This window comes from Neoarthrinium moseri (genome assembly GCF_022829205.1).
Source record: "Neoarthrinium moseri strain CBS 164.80 chromosome Unknown scaffold29_Wmoseri_CBS_16480, whole genome shotgun sequence".
Lineage (NCBI taxonomy): Eukaryota > Fungi > Ascomycota > Sordariomycetes > Amphisphaeriales > Apiosporaceae > Neoarthrinium > Neoarthrinium moseri.
Window position 1 is genome coordinate 45,732 of NW_026055143.1, and position 16,112 is coordinate 61,843.

At 50.6% G+C, this 16,112-nt stretch overlaps 6 protein-coding genes across 6 annotated transcripts; 3 read left to right on the forward strand and 3 right to left on the reverse strand.

Annotated features, from left to right (window-relative positions):
* Positions 1-618: 618 nt before the first annotated feature.
* On the reverse strand, positions 619-1,361 carry JN550_007461 (uncharacterized protein; the record flags this gene model as incomplete). The annotated part of the gene is made up of 2 exons (XM_049319313.1): positions 619-1,284; positions 1,350-1,361. The coding sequence occupies 2 exons, from the start codon at positions 1,359-1,361 to the stop codon at positions 619-621; spliced, it is 678 nt and encodes a 225-aa protein (XP_049170437.1).
* Positions 1,362-2,270: 909 nt separating this feature from the next.
* JN550_007462 (uncharacterized protein) lies at positions 2,271-4,730 on the reverse strand (the record flags this gene model as incomplete). The annotated part of the gene is made up of 4 exons (XM_049319316.1): positions 2,271-3,124; positions 3,187-3,473; positions 3,536-4,291; positions 4,546-4,730. 4 exons carry the CDS (start codon positions 4,728-4,730, stop codon positions 2,271-2,273), a joined length of 2,082 nt encoding a protein of 693 aa, XP_049170438.1.
* A 317-nt stretch (positions 4,731-5,047) lies between these two features.
* Positions 5,048-5,533, forward strand: JN550_007463 (uncharacterized protein; the record flags this gene model as incomplete). Its single annotated transcript, XM_049319317.1, has 1 exon — positions 5,048-5,533. The coding sequence occupies one exon, from the start codon at positions 5,048-5,050 to the stop codon at positions 5,531-5,533; it is 486 nt and encodes a 161-aa protein (XP_049170439.1).
* A 1,387-nt stretch (positions 5,534-6,920) lies between these two features.
* On the reverse strand, positions 6,921-8,528 carry JN550_007464 (uncharacterized protein; the record flags this gene model as incomplete). The annotated part of the gene is made up of 1 exon (XM_049319318.1): positions 6,921-8,528. One exon carries the CDS (start codon positions 8,526-8,528, stop codon positions 6,921-6,923), a length of 1,608 nt encoding a protein of 535 aa, XP_049170440.1.
* A 1,576-nt stretch (positions 8,529-10,104) lies between these two features.
* Positions 10,105-11,678, forward strand: JN550_007465 (uncharacterized protein; the record flags this gene model as incomplete). Its single annotated transcript, XM_049319319.1, has 2 exons — positions 10,105-11,091; positions 11,160-11,678. 2 exons carry the CDS (start codon positions 10,105-10,107, stop codon positions 11,676-11,678), a joined length of 1,506 nt encoding a protein of 501 aa, XP_049170441.1.
* Positions 11,679-13,465: 1,787 nt separating this feature from the next.
* JN550_007466 (uncharacterized protein) lies at positions 13,466-15,835 on the forward strand (the record flags this gene model as incomplete). Its single annotated transcript, XM_049319320.1, has 6 exons — positions 13,466-13,521; positions 13,593-13,738; positions 13,804-14,329; positions 14,422-14,924; positions 14,982-15,230; positions 15,303-15,835. 6 exons carry the CDS (start codon positions 13,466-13,468, stop codon positions 15,833-15,835), a joined length of 2,013 nt encoding a protein of 670 aa, XP_049170442.1.
* Positions 15,836-16,112: the final 277 nt, after the last annotated feature.

Below are 16,112 nucleotides of genomic sequence, written 5' to 3' on the forward strand. Positions count from 1 at the left end.
AATTGTATGTTGAAAGACGCCAGGGCGCCTCAATGATGTTGAATACCTTCTCTTCTCCTTTTGCATCATCGCCTTAGAGTTCAGACTCGGGCGGGGCTTAATCTTAAACGGTCAATGTTATAAGAACTTTAAACAGCCATTATGGTTACGAAAGAGGCCACCAATCACGTCTGTAGACCGACTCTCCCTTGCCTCTCGTGTCTCTTCTTCGGTCCCTTTCTAGTATTGTTTTCTTGTGCTAAACGATAAGCAACACGAGGGCCAAGCGGATAAGACTGACAAAGGTGGAAAGATCATGCGGAGGTTATGTAGGAAGTTAGAGGGAGTAGAGGGATCTCGGGAGGATCAGGGCTTTTGAGAGAACTAGACCTTTTGAACTACTCCCAGCCCGGCTTGGACGGACCAGAGAAACTCACCAACAGCCACGCACAAACAAGCCACACAACGGAGAACGAGGCGCTCGTCTCCCGCCACAGATTAGCAGTGCGGTGTATTTTATATATAACTATACCACTTATAATGTAAAACTGGCAGTATAATCTATTGTGCCGGCCGAACCACTTACATCTTAAAACGCAAAAAGAAGACAGGGGGTAACTCAGATGCCTAGAGGAGCACCTAAGAAACCTTATTCTTCAGCTTAAATCCTACTCTCGTTCCGATGAATTCGCTCTTTCCTCCCTTCACGAAATCGGCAGCAATAAAGTCCAAGGGATCCTCCACAGAAGTTGCGTAGCCAGCCGCCTGGCTCAAGATATTCAAATAAGGCCCGATCAGCGGTACCCACTGAAGAGTGTCCCGCCACTCCGGGGGCGAGTCGGCCCTGGCGAACACATTGGCCGCCGAGCAGTCGTCTGGTGCAGGAATTTGGGCCTCCTTGTGCTTGGGACTCAGTTGAGAGGCACAAAATAGCGACCAGGCAATGTTCTCCTTTTCTTGCTTCTGGATGAGGGCCAGATTTTCCCTGTGCTCGGGAAACATGGGCATGTAGTCGCCAATCAGGCGTGTCGGGATGGCGCTGTCCAGCATGGGAAACCCAGACATTAGCCAGGCGCGTATTGCGGCCCCGCGGCGCTCATGTCGGGCTTCCACAATGGCTGCGATGACGGTGGCAAAGATGATGTTGTACTCGCGGGTCTTGGAGCAGCCCCACGGCTGCGCCAGGCCAGCGGCGTGAAAGACGGCATCGCAGTCATGGGCGAGGATGGCATTCTTCAACGCGGACTTGTCCGTGACCGACCCGGTGACCACGCCAGCCAAAACAGCTCGCTTCTCCGGCGTGAGCTAAGCAGGCGAGCGAACATAAGCTACGACAGTGTGACCGTGCTTGATCAGGGCAGGCAACGCACGGCTGCCGACATTCCCGGTAGCACCAAGCAAAAGCACCTTCATGGTCGTTTAGATGTAGTTTTGTAGAAATGGTATGTGCTGCATTGGGAGATTGCATCTCGAAATCGGGCTACTAATACTTCCTCGGCCTCGAAATCCCCGCGGAATTTTCGGGAGACAATCCGTGCGTGACGCATCGCCGCCTCTGGCCAGGACCTACAGAAATCGGGTTCAAGTATCGGTCCGGAACTGTACGGAGTTACAGAGTTACGGAGAATTCCAATCCATACGCCCTGGAAAGTCTGTACGGCATGGTATCAAGTTCCCGTTGTCACTACTTCAGCTGTGACACCTTGCCTGAACAGGTAGTGCTACCACACTCTTTTTATTTGTAGTCATAGAGAAGCAAACGGCCCAGAATCAGCCGATTTCTCAGTACATCCGCCCTCGCCCTGAAAACTGCGCTAGGGGAGTTTACCCAGGGGTGTGTTGTATAATATAATTTTTTTTCTTGCACATGGCCAGTTCCGGCGTCAGGCGTTGACTGAAGGAACACCGTCGAGACCAGCAATTTGGCCACCTCCGAAGCGTACTGAAATGGGATCTAACATTAAGCACAGGGCCAATATTACAGTACCCATTTTCATCTATGTTCATCTTCATTTAGATGTGTAGTTAGTCGCGGTGTTTGTCTTATGATAGGGTGCTTCATTTGGTGCCAGAATATCATGGGTAAGTGCCTAGGCGTCACAGTTGCTTATATAAGCTTACATGATAACTCCAGTAGTGATGCCTGTAGTGCGTTCTTACCACAACAAGATATATTTCACCAATCGCCAGTTCGCTTCGCTCTATATAACAATATTCCTAGCATATATCTTTTTCTATGAGCCCGGGCATGCCTGTGTTCCAGTCGATGGAAGGTGGGACTTGAAGACAGCTCAAGGATGAATATCCTGCATAATTTCATCAAAAATAGCACTTTCCCAATGCAAATTGTCCTGGCCATAGTCTGATGTCAGCCATTCGAAATCGTTGAAGCTCTCATCTGTCGACATATTCATGGTCCCTCGACTCCCTTCATTATCGCTGTTATAGGTATTGGTTGGCCAATCCCTCTCCTTACCTACCGTCATGGCGACGATCTCATGCCATTTCTCGACTCTGGCCTTCTTCATTTTCAAATGTTCTGCAGCAAGGTCCCATGTATCGTTCTCCCAGTCCACACCTTGCGCCGCAGCCATCTCCTCCTTTGCAGCCTCGAAACGAGCTGCCATGATGTCTAAGATACCGCAAATACCAATCTGAAGATCGGGCTGCGCTATGACCTGGGACCTGAGCGTATTGAGAATCTGGGCGGACACGACTTGAGTGGATGCTGAGGCTGGAGGTCTCGACAAGCTCAGATCTGGGCATGAAGGCACACCGCTTAGAGCAGGCGTTGGTTGACAAGGAACGGTGGATCCTTTCTGAGGCACAATGGTGCCGGTATTGAAAAGCTTGACCGCGCTCGGGCCGGCTACTCTGGTCCAGCGAGTGAGCATCATGGCGGCATGGACCAACTGAGCGTAGGCGGGCTGAGGCATGTAGAAGTAGGAACAGACCGGAATGGCAAGCCAATTGTTGAGCCAGGCCTTGAGTGCGGCAGTAAAACGTGAAAAGACGTCGGGTATCAGCACGCCCGAGTGCGAGAGCGAGTCGAAGGACTCTGCGTCCGCATCTGGGAGATGTGAACCTGCCAGTAGAGGCTCAAAGATTCTGAGGTAAGCGCCATTGTAATAGCAAGATAGGAGGTCTGGGCTCTCAAACCACGTTAGCGAAGCACCAGCAATTTTTCAAACAGTTGGGGAATCATACGGTCGGATTTGAGTTTTGGGGGTAGTGCGTTCCGGAGTCTGTCTAGCTCAACTTGAAATGCCTCCAGACGCGCTGTCGTCGGCGCTGCGGGTGAACCTAGCTGTTCGTCCACCGAGGATTCCCTACTGTGGAAGTGGCAAATTTTCTCGGTGAGTCGCTGGATGCGGACCAGCTGTACGGCAAGTTGGTCTGTCTTGTATTCTGCAGCATTTTCAAGTTCTTTAAGGCATTCGTCCAGATATTTGGTGTATTTTGTGACTGCTAACTGTTTCACGACCAGGCCAGCGCTGCCATCAAATAAGTCTTGTCCTTTGTGAAACTGTAATTATATAGGCAGCGCAAGACTCACTTTGAACTCATATACCAGACGCCAAGTAGTGCCCTTATCTCTTCGTTCGTTCTGGACATGGGCTCCTCGGCACGTAGTAAAGGCAGCTGACTCCTCCTTTGTTGAGACTTGGGACATGTACTCAAACCCATGTCTTCTACCAGGCTGACTGCTAGACGGGTTAGATTATTGAACTGCGCATGCGTCATGCAATGGTAGTGATAGGATCCTAGGAAGACCAGAATGCCTTGGAGGAGATCCAACGAGCGCTCAGATCTCATGAGCATGGCATGAGAAAGATATTCCATGACGGCGCGGCTTTGGCCCCTCATCAACCGGAGATGGCGGACGGAAGCCACCATTCTGATTACCTTCATGAGAAATGGACGAGTTGCCTGTAGTTGCCTCGCCGTTGTGCCAGCTGGAATAATGACAAAAGGCAATCGGCTGGACAGCTGATTGCTGTAGATGGATAACAAAGTCTCGTCAGACTCCACGGGAACAAGATCGTCCTTGCCCACTGTCGCCATGCAGGTGCATGTGGGACGCGCGGGCGCGCTAGAGGTGAAGTCATACGGCGGAGTGTGCGGAGCAATGTCTTCCTGGCTTGGTCCGTCTTGAGCTTGGGGTTCGGTACCAATCGAAGATGCAGAATGGCTGTTTGTGAGATACTCTGGACTGCTGTTGAACGAACTGCCGTGTGTAGTTGAGCTTTCTTCCCCTGGCGCCCTTAATGAGCCGGTCGGATTATCGGGTCCTTCTTGCAGCAGAGCCGTTCTCACGTCAAAATTAGCACTAGTCAGTTAGAGTCAACAGAGGGTCCAACATAATGGGTTCAAGATAGTTCATTCATTGAAGTATCGGTTAAAACCCGGACAGGGATGATCGGGTAGCAAGTACGACACTGGTAGAGGCAGTGAAGTCTAAGGACAGATCGTATGCTGACGGGAGGCAGTCGCAAGGAGCCGAGGCGCAAAGAGCCAGGAGAAACGCGTATGACAGAGTATGAACATGTACGCATATGGACTTACGAGGATCTGGCTTGTCTCTTCTTTCTTGGCCCGGGAGTTTGACCCGAGCAGTGTTTCTCTAAGCTTCGGCACCGATCACATGGTAGCCCAGGAGACTGGGTGCGAATACAGCGTGTTTTTGCCGCCGCGCACGGAGCGCAAGCCGCGCCCCATTTGGCGCTGCGGCCCGTCTTTGTCCTGTCCATCTTGATTCGATTCTCCAGCTATTCGTCTTTGCTTTTGCCGCGAGTTTGTGGTGGTTCTAGGAATTTACCGGTTTGTAGAGTGCGCATGCACGCCGCGGAAAGTAAAGGTCGCGTTGGTTCGGGCTTTAGCGGAATTTTTCGACAAAAATTCCGCGGCGCACACGAGACCAGCATGCGCCTATGCCTACCCTAGTAGGTACACAGCCTAAAAGAGGGATACAGCAGCTTATAAAAACCAACCAAATGGGCAGACTGAACACGACGACAGTCAACAAAGTGCATTACTATTCTTCTATCACACATCATAATCCGCCAAAATGTCGCAGCCTTATACGATCTCCCTCTCCTCTCTCAGTCAGCGGGAAGCTGTCGCTGACGCCCTGTACCGAGCCGCCATTGGCTGCGATCATCATGACACGGCCCTCTTCAACTCTGCATGGGCCGGAGAAGACGTTGTTATGGAAATCCACGACGACAACGAAAGAGTCATCCCGAATCTCTCCCTGATCCGCACACACGTTCTTGATAAAGTTGGTCCTATGGATACCACGCACAACATCAGCATGGTCCGTGTGAATGTTGAGGATGGTGCCGATACTGCGACTCTCACTGCTACATCAACGGCACAGCATAGTCCTCCCGGCAAGGGCAGGGATCCAGCCGGGCCAAAGTTCACTGTGGGTGGCGAGTACTCCGTTGAGCTTGTTAAGGGTGAAGCGGGTGTGTGGAAGATTAAGAAATTGGTGTTAAATGTTATATGGACCCAAGGGGATGCTTCATTGATGGGTGGCCCCCCAAAATAGACATTACTACATACGAGACAGAGGGCAGGTGTTTCAGGAAGCGAGCATGGGTTTTCTGTGGCTATATCTGGTCCTCGCCCAATTAGTCGTTCGAAAGAAGCAACACTAGCAAGATTATACCACGCAAGAGGTCTCTCATACGTACCGATACTCTTCCTTTCGCTATGGTAGACATGTCATGCCGTTAATCTAGTTGTAATTTCCATCCTCACTAAGAGTACGGAATCTACCCAAACTATGCTATGAGTATCCCAAACATCCTTCCAACCATTTGGCTGGGCTTTTATTATCACCATTCCCTCCCTACATGTAACTATCCTTTTGAGCCATAGCGAATCTCAAAAAGGACCCTTCTTTTAACGCACGGGATATGCACTTACCAAACACTACATCTCAGAAGCCACAAAGAACCTTTTTTACTGAGCCAGAACAAAAAAATTATGAACTGATAGACAAATATGGTTAAATGGTGGTTATTATGTTTAAGTATCAAAATGACGGTCTGAAATTCAAGCCGTCCTAAGAGCGCGAGAAACGCGGTTAGATGGGCGTGAAGTAACTCAATTATAAAGCCCAAATAAAGGAATGGATTATGAAAGCCCCCAAATATAATTTCAGTGCTCTCCACATGTCTCTACAGAACTTGAAACTCTGAATATAAAGGTAGAGCGTGGCCTATACTTATCCTGTTCTCTGTGAGCGTAGCCCATGTCTGTCCTATGCTCGTGAGCTCTAAGTATGTCCACCCTATGCTCCTCGAACTTGACAAAATAATGGACATGAGCTCGGGTTGGTGAGACGTGGTATAGAACTGTGGCTTGAAAAGTTGTGGCTGTGCTTTTCGCGTTTTATTTATTTAATTTCCCTCTTTTCCGTAGATTTTAATAGACTATCGCACTTTTTGCCTTTATTTTACGACTGTTCGGTTTGGCGACCGTCGATTTATACGTCTATTTTAGGCACACGAACAATGTACGTTCAATTCGTCGATACTGACGAGGAGGACTGCGTTGGCTGAGGTTGTGTTACCTGGTGAATATGGCCCAGGAGCACCACTCCAGTTCAACATAGTGGATGGCGGACATGCATAAGATTCAAACCCCCCGTTTCGCTCAGGGTGCTCACTATTACTCAGATGGTCCACAATCAAGGCCTGGCAAGACCCATGGTAATCTGAGATGTGGCTATATTGTCATGAGTGAGGCCGAGCCAAAGTTGAGCCAGGTCACGTTTCTAAAGAAGTCGTGTGTAATTGAGGCTAACTAGAATTGGGATTAAAGGGAGCGAGTTTTTATTTTGGGGCAGACTCGCGAGTCTCAGACTTATGCTTTTTGTTCGTTTTTATTCCCCTCGCAACCTAAGATTTCACTAGCTTCATTCCTCATGACTATTTCTCAGCTTTCATCGAGTTTACTATATTTGCTGCACATTGCCCCGCCCTACGCCCAAAGACGGCGCCAGCTGTAAGCCCACTGCCCCCAGGATAATTCTGATAGAAGAGACCGCCAACCATTTCGCCGCAACAGAAGACGCCAGGCACGGGTTGACCAGTCAGGTTGGATATCACCCCTGAAGACTCAGCGTCGATAGCAAGTCCTCCAAACGTAAAGGTGACGCCGCATCTGACTTTAACAGCCATATAAGGACTTTCATCTATTGGCAATGCCCAGTTTGACTTTGGAATTCTCAGGTATTTTTGAGAAGATTGTGTGGAAAGGCCATCCTTTATTGTGGGGTCCCACTTTTTGTCGATGTTCTCCTGCTGAAAGAACCTGACAGCGCCATTGTACTCCTTAACTTCCTCAACGAATCGTATCGGATTCTCCAAGCCGACCTTGGCGCAGTTTTCGGCGAGTTCCTCCAAAGTAGAGCCGTGAATCTTCTCCACGATATCATCTCGGTACTCCTCGCTCCGAAGCCAAGGAATCCCTTTTGCATCCCATACTTGAAAGGCTGTACCGCCAGGTTGACCCAGTATTGACTTGCCAAATTTTGCGTACGTATAGTTACGCAGGTCGCTCCCTTCATCGAAAAAGCGTTCTCCTTGAGTGTTTAGGGTAACTCCCAAAGGATAGCCCGATTTCGTAAACTCGTTGGATATTGTTCGGTCACCTGAATGTTGGGGCGAATTCGCGTCCCAAGCAGTTGCATGACATCCCGACCAATGGCCTCCTTGCTTGGCTGAGATGTCCCGCATAGCAATTTCTAGAACCTCACCTGTATTGTACGGTGTCCCCCTAACGTGGGCAAGGTCCCATCCAGGGCCCAGGTACTGCGCTCGCATGCGAGGGTTCGCCTCAAAACCTCCAGCTGCAAGTACAAGTGCTGCAGCTCGAATCTCCACTGTGTCTCCTGTGGCCATTTCGCCCATTAAAGAGGAGAAGCTGCCAGTTGCAGGATCCAATAGTATCTGCTTAGCAGCTATAGAGTGCCACACAGTGACACCCAAACGCTTGCAAGCTGCTTGGTAGTCTTGTATAAGCCCCTTGCCGCCGCTATCCGTTTTAAGACACATGCCACCCCAGAACTTGTATCGCCCATCCACTTTGTATGCCTGCCTGTTGAAACTGAGTTGATATCGGACCCCATGTCCTGACAGCCACTTGACAGTAGCGTTAGAATCGTTTACCAGAATTTCCCCGAGCGATCGATCAAATCGTCCGTCAGTGACCCGGTGAAGATCTCGAATAAAGTCCTCTCGTGTGTACGGATTCAGGTCTATTGACTTGGCAGTGTTGGCGTCCACATTGTTGACCAGTGGTAATACATCCCCGAGCCCAGCGTGCACAGCCCGCATGGCACCTGCTGTGAAATAAGAATTGCCGCCGGCCCAATCTTCCGGACATTTGTCAATAAGCAGCACACGGTTACCCAAGTCAGGACCGAGGGATTCGGCAGCGGATATTGCAGCACTGAACCCTGCATTGCCAGCCCCAACGACCACAATGTCGAAACTGCGGTGAACGCGACAAGAACTTGCAGGTTGGACAGGCATAGTGTCGTGTAGAGGTTTGGAGACAAGGTTGAGCGGGAGTGACCTCCAACCGTGCTTGTTTAGGGCAGGAAAGGCTGGAATCAAGATAGACTATGAAGGATATGTCTTAACTCGAGCGCAATTCAAAAACCTTCTGAATTGAATGAAGCATCAGTTTTGTCTAATGGCCAAGCGACACTGAGCAATTACTAGATACTACGTCATGATTTAAGGATTGGTTCCGTTGTGGAGAAAGGAACTGCAGTGGTCATCATTGCCCCAGAATGGAAGAGCCGCGGGGGATTACCACGGATAGACAAGCTGCAGCTCTTCGGTAGTGCAACAGTCACCACCAATTACCGTACGCTTTCAAAACAACGTTTTGTGCAGGGGTGTGGGGTTTAGTATAGATAGTATCTGGAAACCTCCGCTTAATTTCATCTGGCATTGGCGAATGAGTGCATTTTGACGGAAACCAGAAACCGACTGAGACGTATGGCGCCAAAGATTCCCCACACAGAAAATGGGTGTGTTCATACAGGTTTGGCAAATGATGGTGAGTTGGGGAGTATAAAGCTGGTGGGTGGGTTTGATGCTGATATAACTCCAATGCGTTGTGGTTTCATCGCCTAGTACAAGTACAAGCTCTCATGACCACATCAAATGCAGCCAAGTGTTCTGCGAATATGCTACCACAAAGCAATACTGATGCTCGAACGATTGTCTGGTACCACTTTTGGGTGTTAGTTTTCCCCGACCTACAGGTACCGTGGAATGCAGGGGTGGTTGGGTTATACTTAGGTATGCCCATAGATAAACAGCGGAAGAGTTACGATTGGGCCGCACGGAACATTCGCGCAGCACGCTTAATGATCCTTCGTCGCCGTTGACCTTGTAGCTTCTTTCTATTTGCTGTCACTTTTCTTGTGGCCAATGCATCTACCAACGTCCTGATACAGGCAAGCAAAACAGACCCAAAAAAAGAATTTAAAAACTTCTGAGCGTCTATACCACGTCATTTATATAATTACGGAGGGTAATCTGCGACACAACCTATTTTCACTTTCTTTCTCTCGTCAAATAGCTTACGTCTGTCGAGTCGTTCATCCAATCGGATCAGTGGCATCGCCAAGCATAGCCAAGAATGAGGCTAGAAGCATTGTAGTATTTGCCAAGTGAAATCCCCGCAGCGCCCGATCTAGCCTTTGCCGACAGAGGCAGTTGGCTATGCACGTCAGGGGCACTGGCCTCTCAGCATTAAGGATCGCAGATGAGAAGTCCGGATTTGGAGGCTTGTCCCATCAGTTCGGTGGCTGGTGTCATCTGTCGCGATAGCGAAAGTCTTGGATAATGGAGTGCACACGATTCATTACGGTGTATTTAAACTGTCAAGCGACGCTGTTTATTTGCCCTTAGCGACTCTTGTGCGTGTCAGGGTTCCGAGATACGCGTCGCACTTGAGCAGATTGTTTGCAGGAAGCCACCCGAAGAGCGATTGCTTAAACTCACTCAACTTCGTTGTGCATCTAGCCCAGAGATACTTGCAGCCTCAGTAAACGAGAAACCGGTTCCCCGCCTTCACTCTTCCACGTTCGAGATGAGGTCGGCCGCCGTCATTGCCTCAGCTGCCCTGGCGCTCGCAAGGCATTCTAGCGCAGAGAAGTCAAAATGCAAGGCCTACGTTTCTTCCGAGACCCTACAGGATTTGATCAACATTGAGGATCTCCTTGCTGGGTCTCAGAAATTGCAAGACTTCGCGGATGCGAATGGCGGCACTCGTGTCTTTGGAAGCGGTGGCCACAATGCGACTGTGGATTACATTTTTGACACGCTTTCTGCGCTGGACTACTACGACGTTGTCAAGCAGCCATTTGTTGAACTGTTCTTCACCGGAAGCAGCACCCTTTCTGTCAATGGTGTTGACTCCGAACCCGGCGTCCTGTCCTACAGTCCAGCCGGCACTGCCAAAGCACCTCTGGTAGCCGTATCGAACGTGGGATGTGACCTTGCGGATTTCCCTGCTGAGGTAGAGGGAAATATTGCACTTATTTCAAGGGGTACTTGCTCCTTTGCGATCAAGGCTACCAACGCAAAGACAGCCGGCGCAGCGGCTGCAATCGTGTATAACAATGTGGAGGGGACCGTCAGTGGAACTTTGGGTGCTCCGAGTCCGGATTTCGCCCCAGTGGTTGGAATCACCCTTGAACAGGGCAACACTCTTCTCGCAGCGCTAGCATCAGGCGAGGTCATTGCCGACCTGGTCATTGACACGGTGACAGAGAACAGAACCAACTTCAACGTCATTGCCGAGACGAAGGGTGGCGACGGGAACAACGTTCTTATGTTGGGAGCCCACACCGATTCAGTAGCTGCTGGGCCTGGAATCAACGATGACGGATCTGGTACAATTGGTACCTTGACAGTTGCCGTGGCCCTGTCCAAATTCTCAGTCAAGAACAAGGTTAGATTTGGGTTCTGGGGCGCTGAGGAGTTCGGAAAATTGGGCTCTTACTACTACATCAAGCAACTGAACTCTTCGGACTCTGAGCTGGCCAAGATTCGGGCATACCTCAATTTTGACATGGTAAGTCTACAGAAAACCTCTCGTTCTATTCTGCCCTATTAGTACGACTAACATGTGCTTGTACGTAGATTGCTAGTCCCAACTACAGATACGGTATCTACGATGGAGATGGAAGCTCTTATAATCTCAGCGGCCCTGCTGGATCTGCTGAGCTTGAGAAAACGTTTGAGGACTTCCTTACCAGCAAGAACACCCCATTTGTTGGTGCAGAGTTCACTGGTCGCTCCGATTATGCTGCATTTATTGAAAATGGCATCCCTGCCGGAGGTATTGCCACGGGTGCGGAAGGGCTGAAGACCGAGGCAGAGGCAGCTTTGTTTGGTGGAGAAGCTGGAGTTGCGTACGATGTGAACTACCATCAAGCCGGCGACACCATCGACAACTTGGCATTAGATGCTTACCTACTCATCACTAAAGGCATAGCCGATGCCGTTGCGAAGTATGCCCTGAGCTTCGATACACTTCCTCCTGTTGATCACGCCAAGAGGAGATGGGCAGCGGACAGAGCCCAGCTCTTCAAAAGAGTCACTTCGAACCACGCTCACTCACATTCCGGGCCTTGCGGAGAAACCCAAGATACAATGTAGCTGATTGAGTGCTCCGGGGACAGGGGAAGGGGAGGGGGGAAAAAAAAGTCAATGGACACGACTTACGGACTACGGTACAAAAATCGGAGCGCCTATATTTGAGACTCAAGCTTGGTGAGATAATGTTATTAATAATTCATATTGATTGCACCTTCTTTCTCTGTCTACCAGTTCGTTGGCGAGCGCATTTGATTTGCTCTACGAATTTCGACGTCAATGACCAGCGCGAAACTTTTACTTACCTGACCTTACTGTTGTTTTGGCTCTGAGTATACCGAGTTCTCGATTCAATTTGCTCGAAAGATAACGTAAAGCCACATCGCATCCCTCCAGCCCCTGGCTGGGTGGTCGTCAGTTTTGGGTTGGGACAAAAGCAATGGCTCCTCATTTGAGGGCCAGCAACATGATGTCGCGCATCTTGCTCCGGTCACCAGGGCCAGTCGATCTTGTGAATGATCGCCAGAGGGGTTACGATGGAGAATCTTCGCCATTTTCCCCTACTGACTCGATAATGTTGACGCAGAGATCGGTTGGTAGTTGTCGGCCTTGGACCCGATCTCCTGAACGATCTTATCAAACTAGTTTCGGCTATTTTAGTGTTGAGTGCTTTGCCGAGGGCCAAATGCCAGTGAGGGCTATCCTTACTGGAGGAGACTACGGTTTGTAGTTGATTTGTGGCGCCTGGAAGCTGTTGATCACGGGACCTCGCAATTGACACGTGGGTACAAGCCATATACGTTACCTCCAGTGAATTACAAGGTGGAATTGAATATTTCGGTTGCTTAACGCCGGGTGCCCAAACCACCGACCGGCTGCTGTGGTTATTGTGGTGACAACAAGGTTTAGCGCTTCTGTCTGTCAAGGTTCCAAGAAATTGCTGAAGACGCACCAGCTGGCAAGGCTGCCCGCCAACTATGGGCGGTATAGCGCTTTCTTGACTGGCCCACCAGCTAAAGGGTGGTCTGTCTGGGGAAGGGTGCGCACGCTGTACGCCCTGCCACTAACTAACTAACTAACTACGTGCCACCTGAACACAGGGTCCGTGCCGCTGCAGATAGAAGGACCAGCCCGTTTCAGCCGAGCCAGAGTCTATCCATGACCGTTGGACCAAACTCGTGGCATCCATGAACAGACCCTGCTCATCTTCCAATTGCCGTCGCTACAACACATTGAGTAATGTCAGTCCTCACTGTTGCGGGGTGATGTCAGTAGGGGTCTCCTGATTCCCGTAGGGCGAGGCTCGGATGCACCAATTTCCGCACTATTGAGTTTAGCAGACTAATTGCAGCAGTGATCGTCGTGGAGTGCCGAGGCAGGCAAGAGTTCTCCCCTTTCCGGCCGCGTTCAATGTATTGGCATGCTGTGTGAACACAGCAGCCAGTGTGAGCGCTATCCGCCATTTTAGGTTTGTCTGACATGCGCCGAGAACTGCCATCCCGGTACACGGAAATGGGTCACGATCTGCTAAATGCAAATAAATGTGGAATTACATGCAGCTGATAGGAACGCCTAGGCACTTTCTCCCAAGGCGCTTTTTGTCATTGGTCGCCCTGGGGTGGCGGTCCCCAACGTGGAGATTGTGTCTGTCGATCTGCATACTTCCGCTGATTTATTGGCACCCGAAGACTATGTTTCCTGTATTTCCCTGTCTGCGGGCTCGGAAAACTCGAAAGTTAGGATCCGCTTGAGCCAAGGGTATAAGAGAGGACCATCGCATTGGGGGAGCTGAAGCGGCTGAAGGCGTTGTTCTAGTCTTGGAATCTAATCCGAAACGGTTGAAATTCATCATGATGCTCACACCGAGCCTTCGTGGGTTTGCCATTTTGGCAGCCCTGCTCTCAATGTAAGTCGAAGGATTTCGGTCGCATAGACGTATACAATGTAGAGCCGAGACTGATTCTACACATAAAAAAGTGGCTCTGAAGCCGCACCGCAGCGCCGTCACAACCCGATCCTACCGAAACGTCAGGCATTGGACACAGATTATGACTACGTCGTCGTGGGCTCAGGGCCTGGCGGTGGGCCGACGGCTGCCAACCTTGCAGAGGCTGGATATAAAGGTGATTGACATCACACTTCTTGAAGATGGAGTGTGCGAGACCACTTACTGACAGAAGGTCTCCAGTGTTGCTGATCGACGCCGGAGGTGACTCAGGAGAAGCACCGGTAGAGTCCGTACCTGCGCTTTACCCCTATGCGACCGAGTTCGAAGACACGCAATGGGATTATTACGTGACACGAAGCTCGGACCCAGCCGTAGAGGCCAAGAACCTCGTCACGTCATACAGGCTCGCCAATGGCACTATTTACACTGGCCTTGATCCGCCAGCAGATGCGACACCCATCGGAACTCTGTATCCCAGAGCGGGTACGCTGGGTGGATGTTCGCGGCACAATGCACTGATTACTATCCGGGCATTCGACAGTGATTGGACCACCGTCGCAGATAGAACGGGTGACAAATCATGGAGCGGCAGCACCTTCCAGAAGCTGTTCGAGGCTATGGAGCACTGCAACTACCTCCCTAACTCGATCGTGGGACATGGTTTCAACGGCTGGTTTTGGACGGAACTGACGTCGCTTGTCACTGTGGTTCAGGACTTGAAACTCATTAGCATCATTGTATCAGCTGCGTCGGCACTAGGAAAGGGGTATGTGATCCCATGCACTCTACTCAGTGTTCCTTCTCGAGTTCATTCCTTGGCCAAGGGAATGCGTTTGGCTAATCGTGAACCCTGTATAGAATCACAGGCACTCTGATTGGCACTGTTGGTGGCTTAGCCGAGATCCTTACGCAGGATGTCAATGCTCCCGGCAGCACGATCGCCGTCGGCCCCTATCAAGTCCCTCTTGCTATGAAGAACTCAGTCCGGGGCGGTATCCGAGAACGCCTCCTCGAAATTGCCACGGCCGTCGACGACGATGGAAATAGACGGTACCACCTCGACATCAAGCTTAACACTCTGGTAACCAAAATCCAGTTTGATCAGAGCGGAGATGTGCCGCATGCAACTGGTGTTGAGTACCTCGAGGGACAAAGTCTATATCGAGCGGATCCACGGTGGGAAAGTGCTAGTGTCGTTGGGGAGGGTGTAGTCAAGGCCGCAAAAGAGATCATCATTGCCGGCGGTGCCTTCAATACTCCCCAATTACTGAAATTGAGTGGTGTTGGCCCGAGCGACGAGCTGGCACAACATAACATCCCCGTTGTTGTCAATCTCCCAGGAGTTGGAGCCAACCTTCGAGGTGAGACCCAATTTATAGCTTTCCCAGGACCCGTCGTGTATACTGATGAATACATAGACCACATCGAGGTTTCTGTGATCTCCAAGTCAAACACAAACTTCACGCTTATCAACGGCTGTACCTTCATGCAGGGATATCCTGAGGTCCCAGATCCATGTCTTGAGCGGTACCAGAACGGCCTGACACCGATAGACAAGGGCGTATACGCGACAAACGGTCTCGCCCTCGCTGTGGCACTCCGAACTTCGGCAGCAGACACCGCCGACCCTGACGTGATGACATATGGTGGGCCTGCGAACTTCCCAGGTGAGAAACTTGACTATATCGCAACCCCCGCGGCGATTGTAACGTAGACATTCGGAGCTAACTAAAGTATAGGGTTCTATCCTGGTTGGGCGGACGTGGCACTCGCGGATCACAAGCACTGGGTCTGGGTATCGCTCAAGGCCCTGACCAAGAACCGTGCCGGCACCGTAAAGCTGACCAGTGCGGACCCCCGAGACGTCCCGGCTGTCGCCTTCAACACGTTTGAAGACAGCCTATCGGCCGACCAGGACCTGCAGGCCAGCTACGAGGGCATCAAATTTGCGCGCGATGCTATGGACAAGTTGATCCCTCTCGGAGGAACCTTTGAGGAGGTGCGCCCCGGACGGAAAGAGGCGCCATCGGTAGAAGATGTCAAGGAGTACGTCAAGACTCAGAGTTTCGGTCATCATGCTTGCTGTACAGCAGCCATTGGTGGCGATGACGAGGAGGGTGCAGTTCTGGATTCTGCATTCCGAGTCAGGGGTACGACTGGGTTGCGAGTCGTGGACGCCAGCGCGTTCCCTACGGTGCCGGGCTTCTTCATTGCGCTGCCGACGTACTTGCTTTCTGAGAAGGCAAGTGCAGCTATTCTGCAGGATGCTTGAGCGAAGTGGTGAAGACACAAGTCATGCTGACGACGACGTGCCATGAGATATGATGTCTCCACTGCCGCTGGCTTATACCCACTTGAGGCGCCTGGAGACCCGCACATTAAGTAGTATATAATCAAAACGTAATTGAATTAATTGAATCACACACCAAATTGATTAGCTAACGCATTGGCGTAATATTCAATCAACCATCGCTTTGATTAGGGCTGAGAGCATTCTACCCCATAACTACAATGGTACTAGCAATCTCTTCAATTCCACATCACAGACA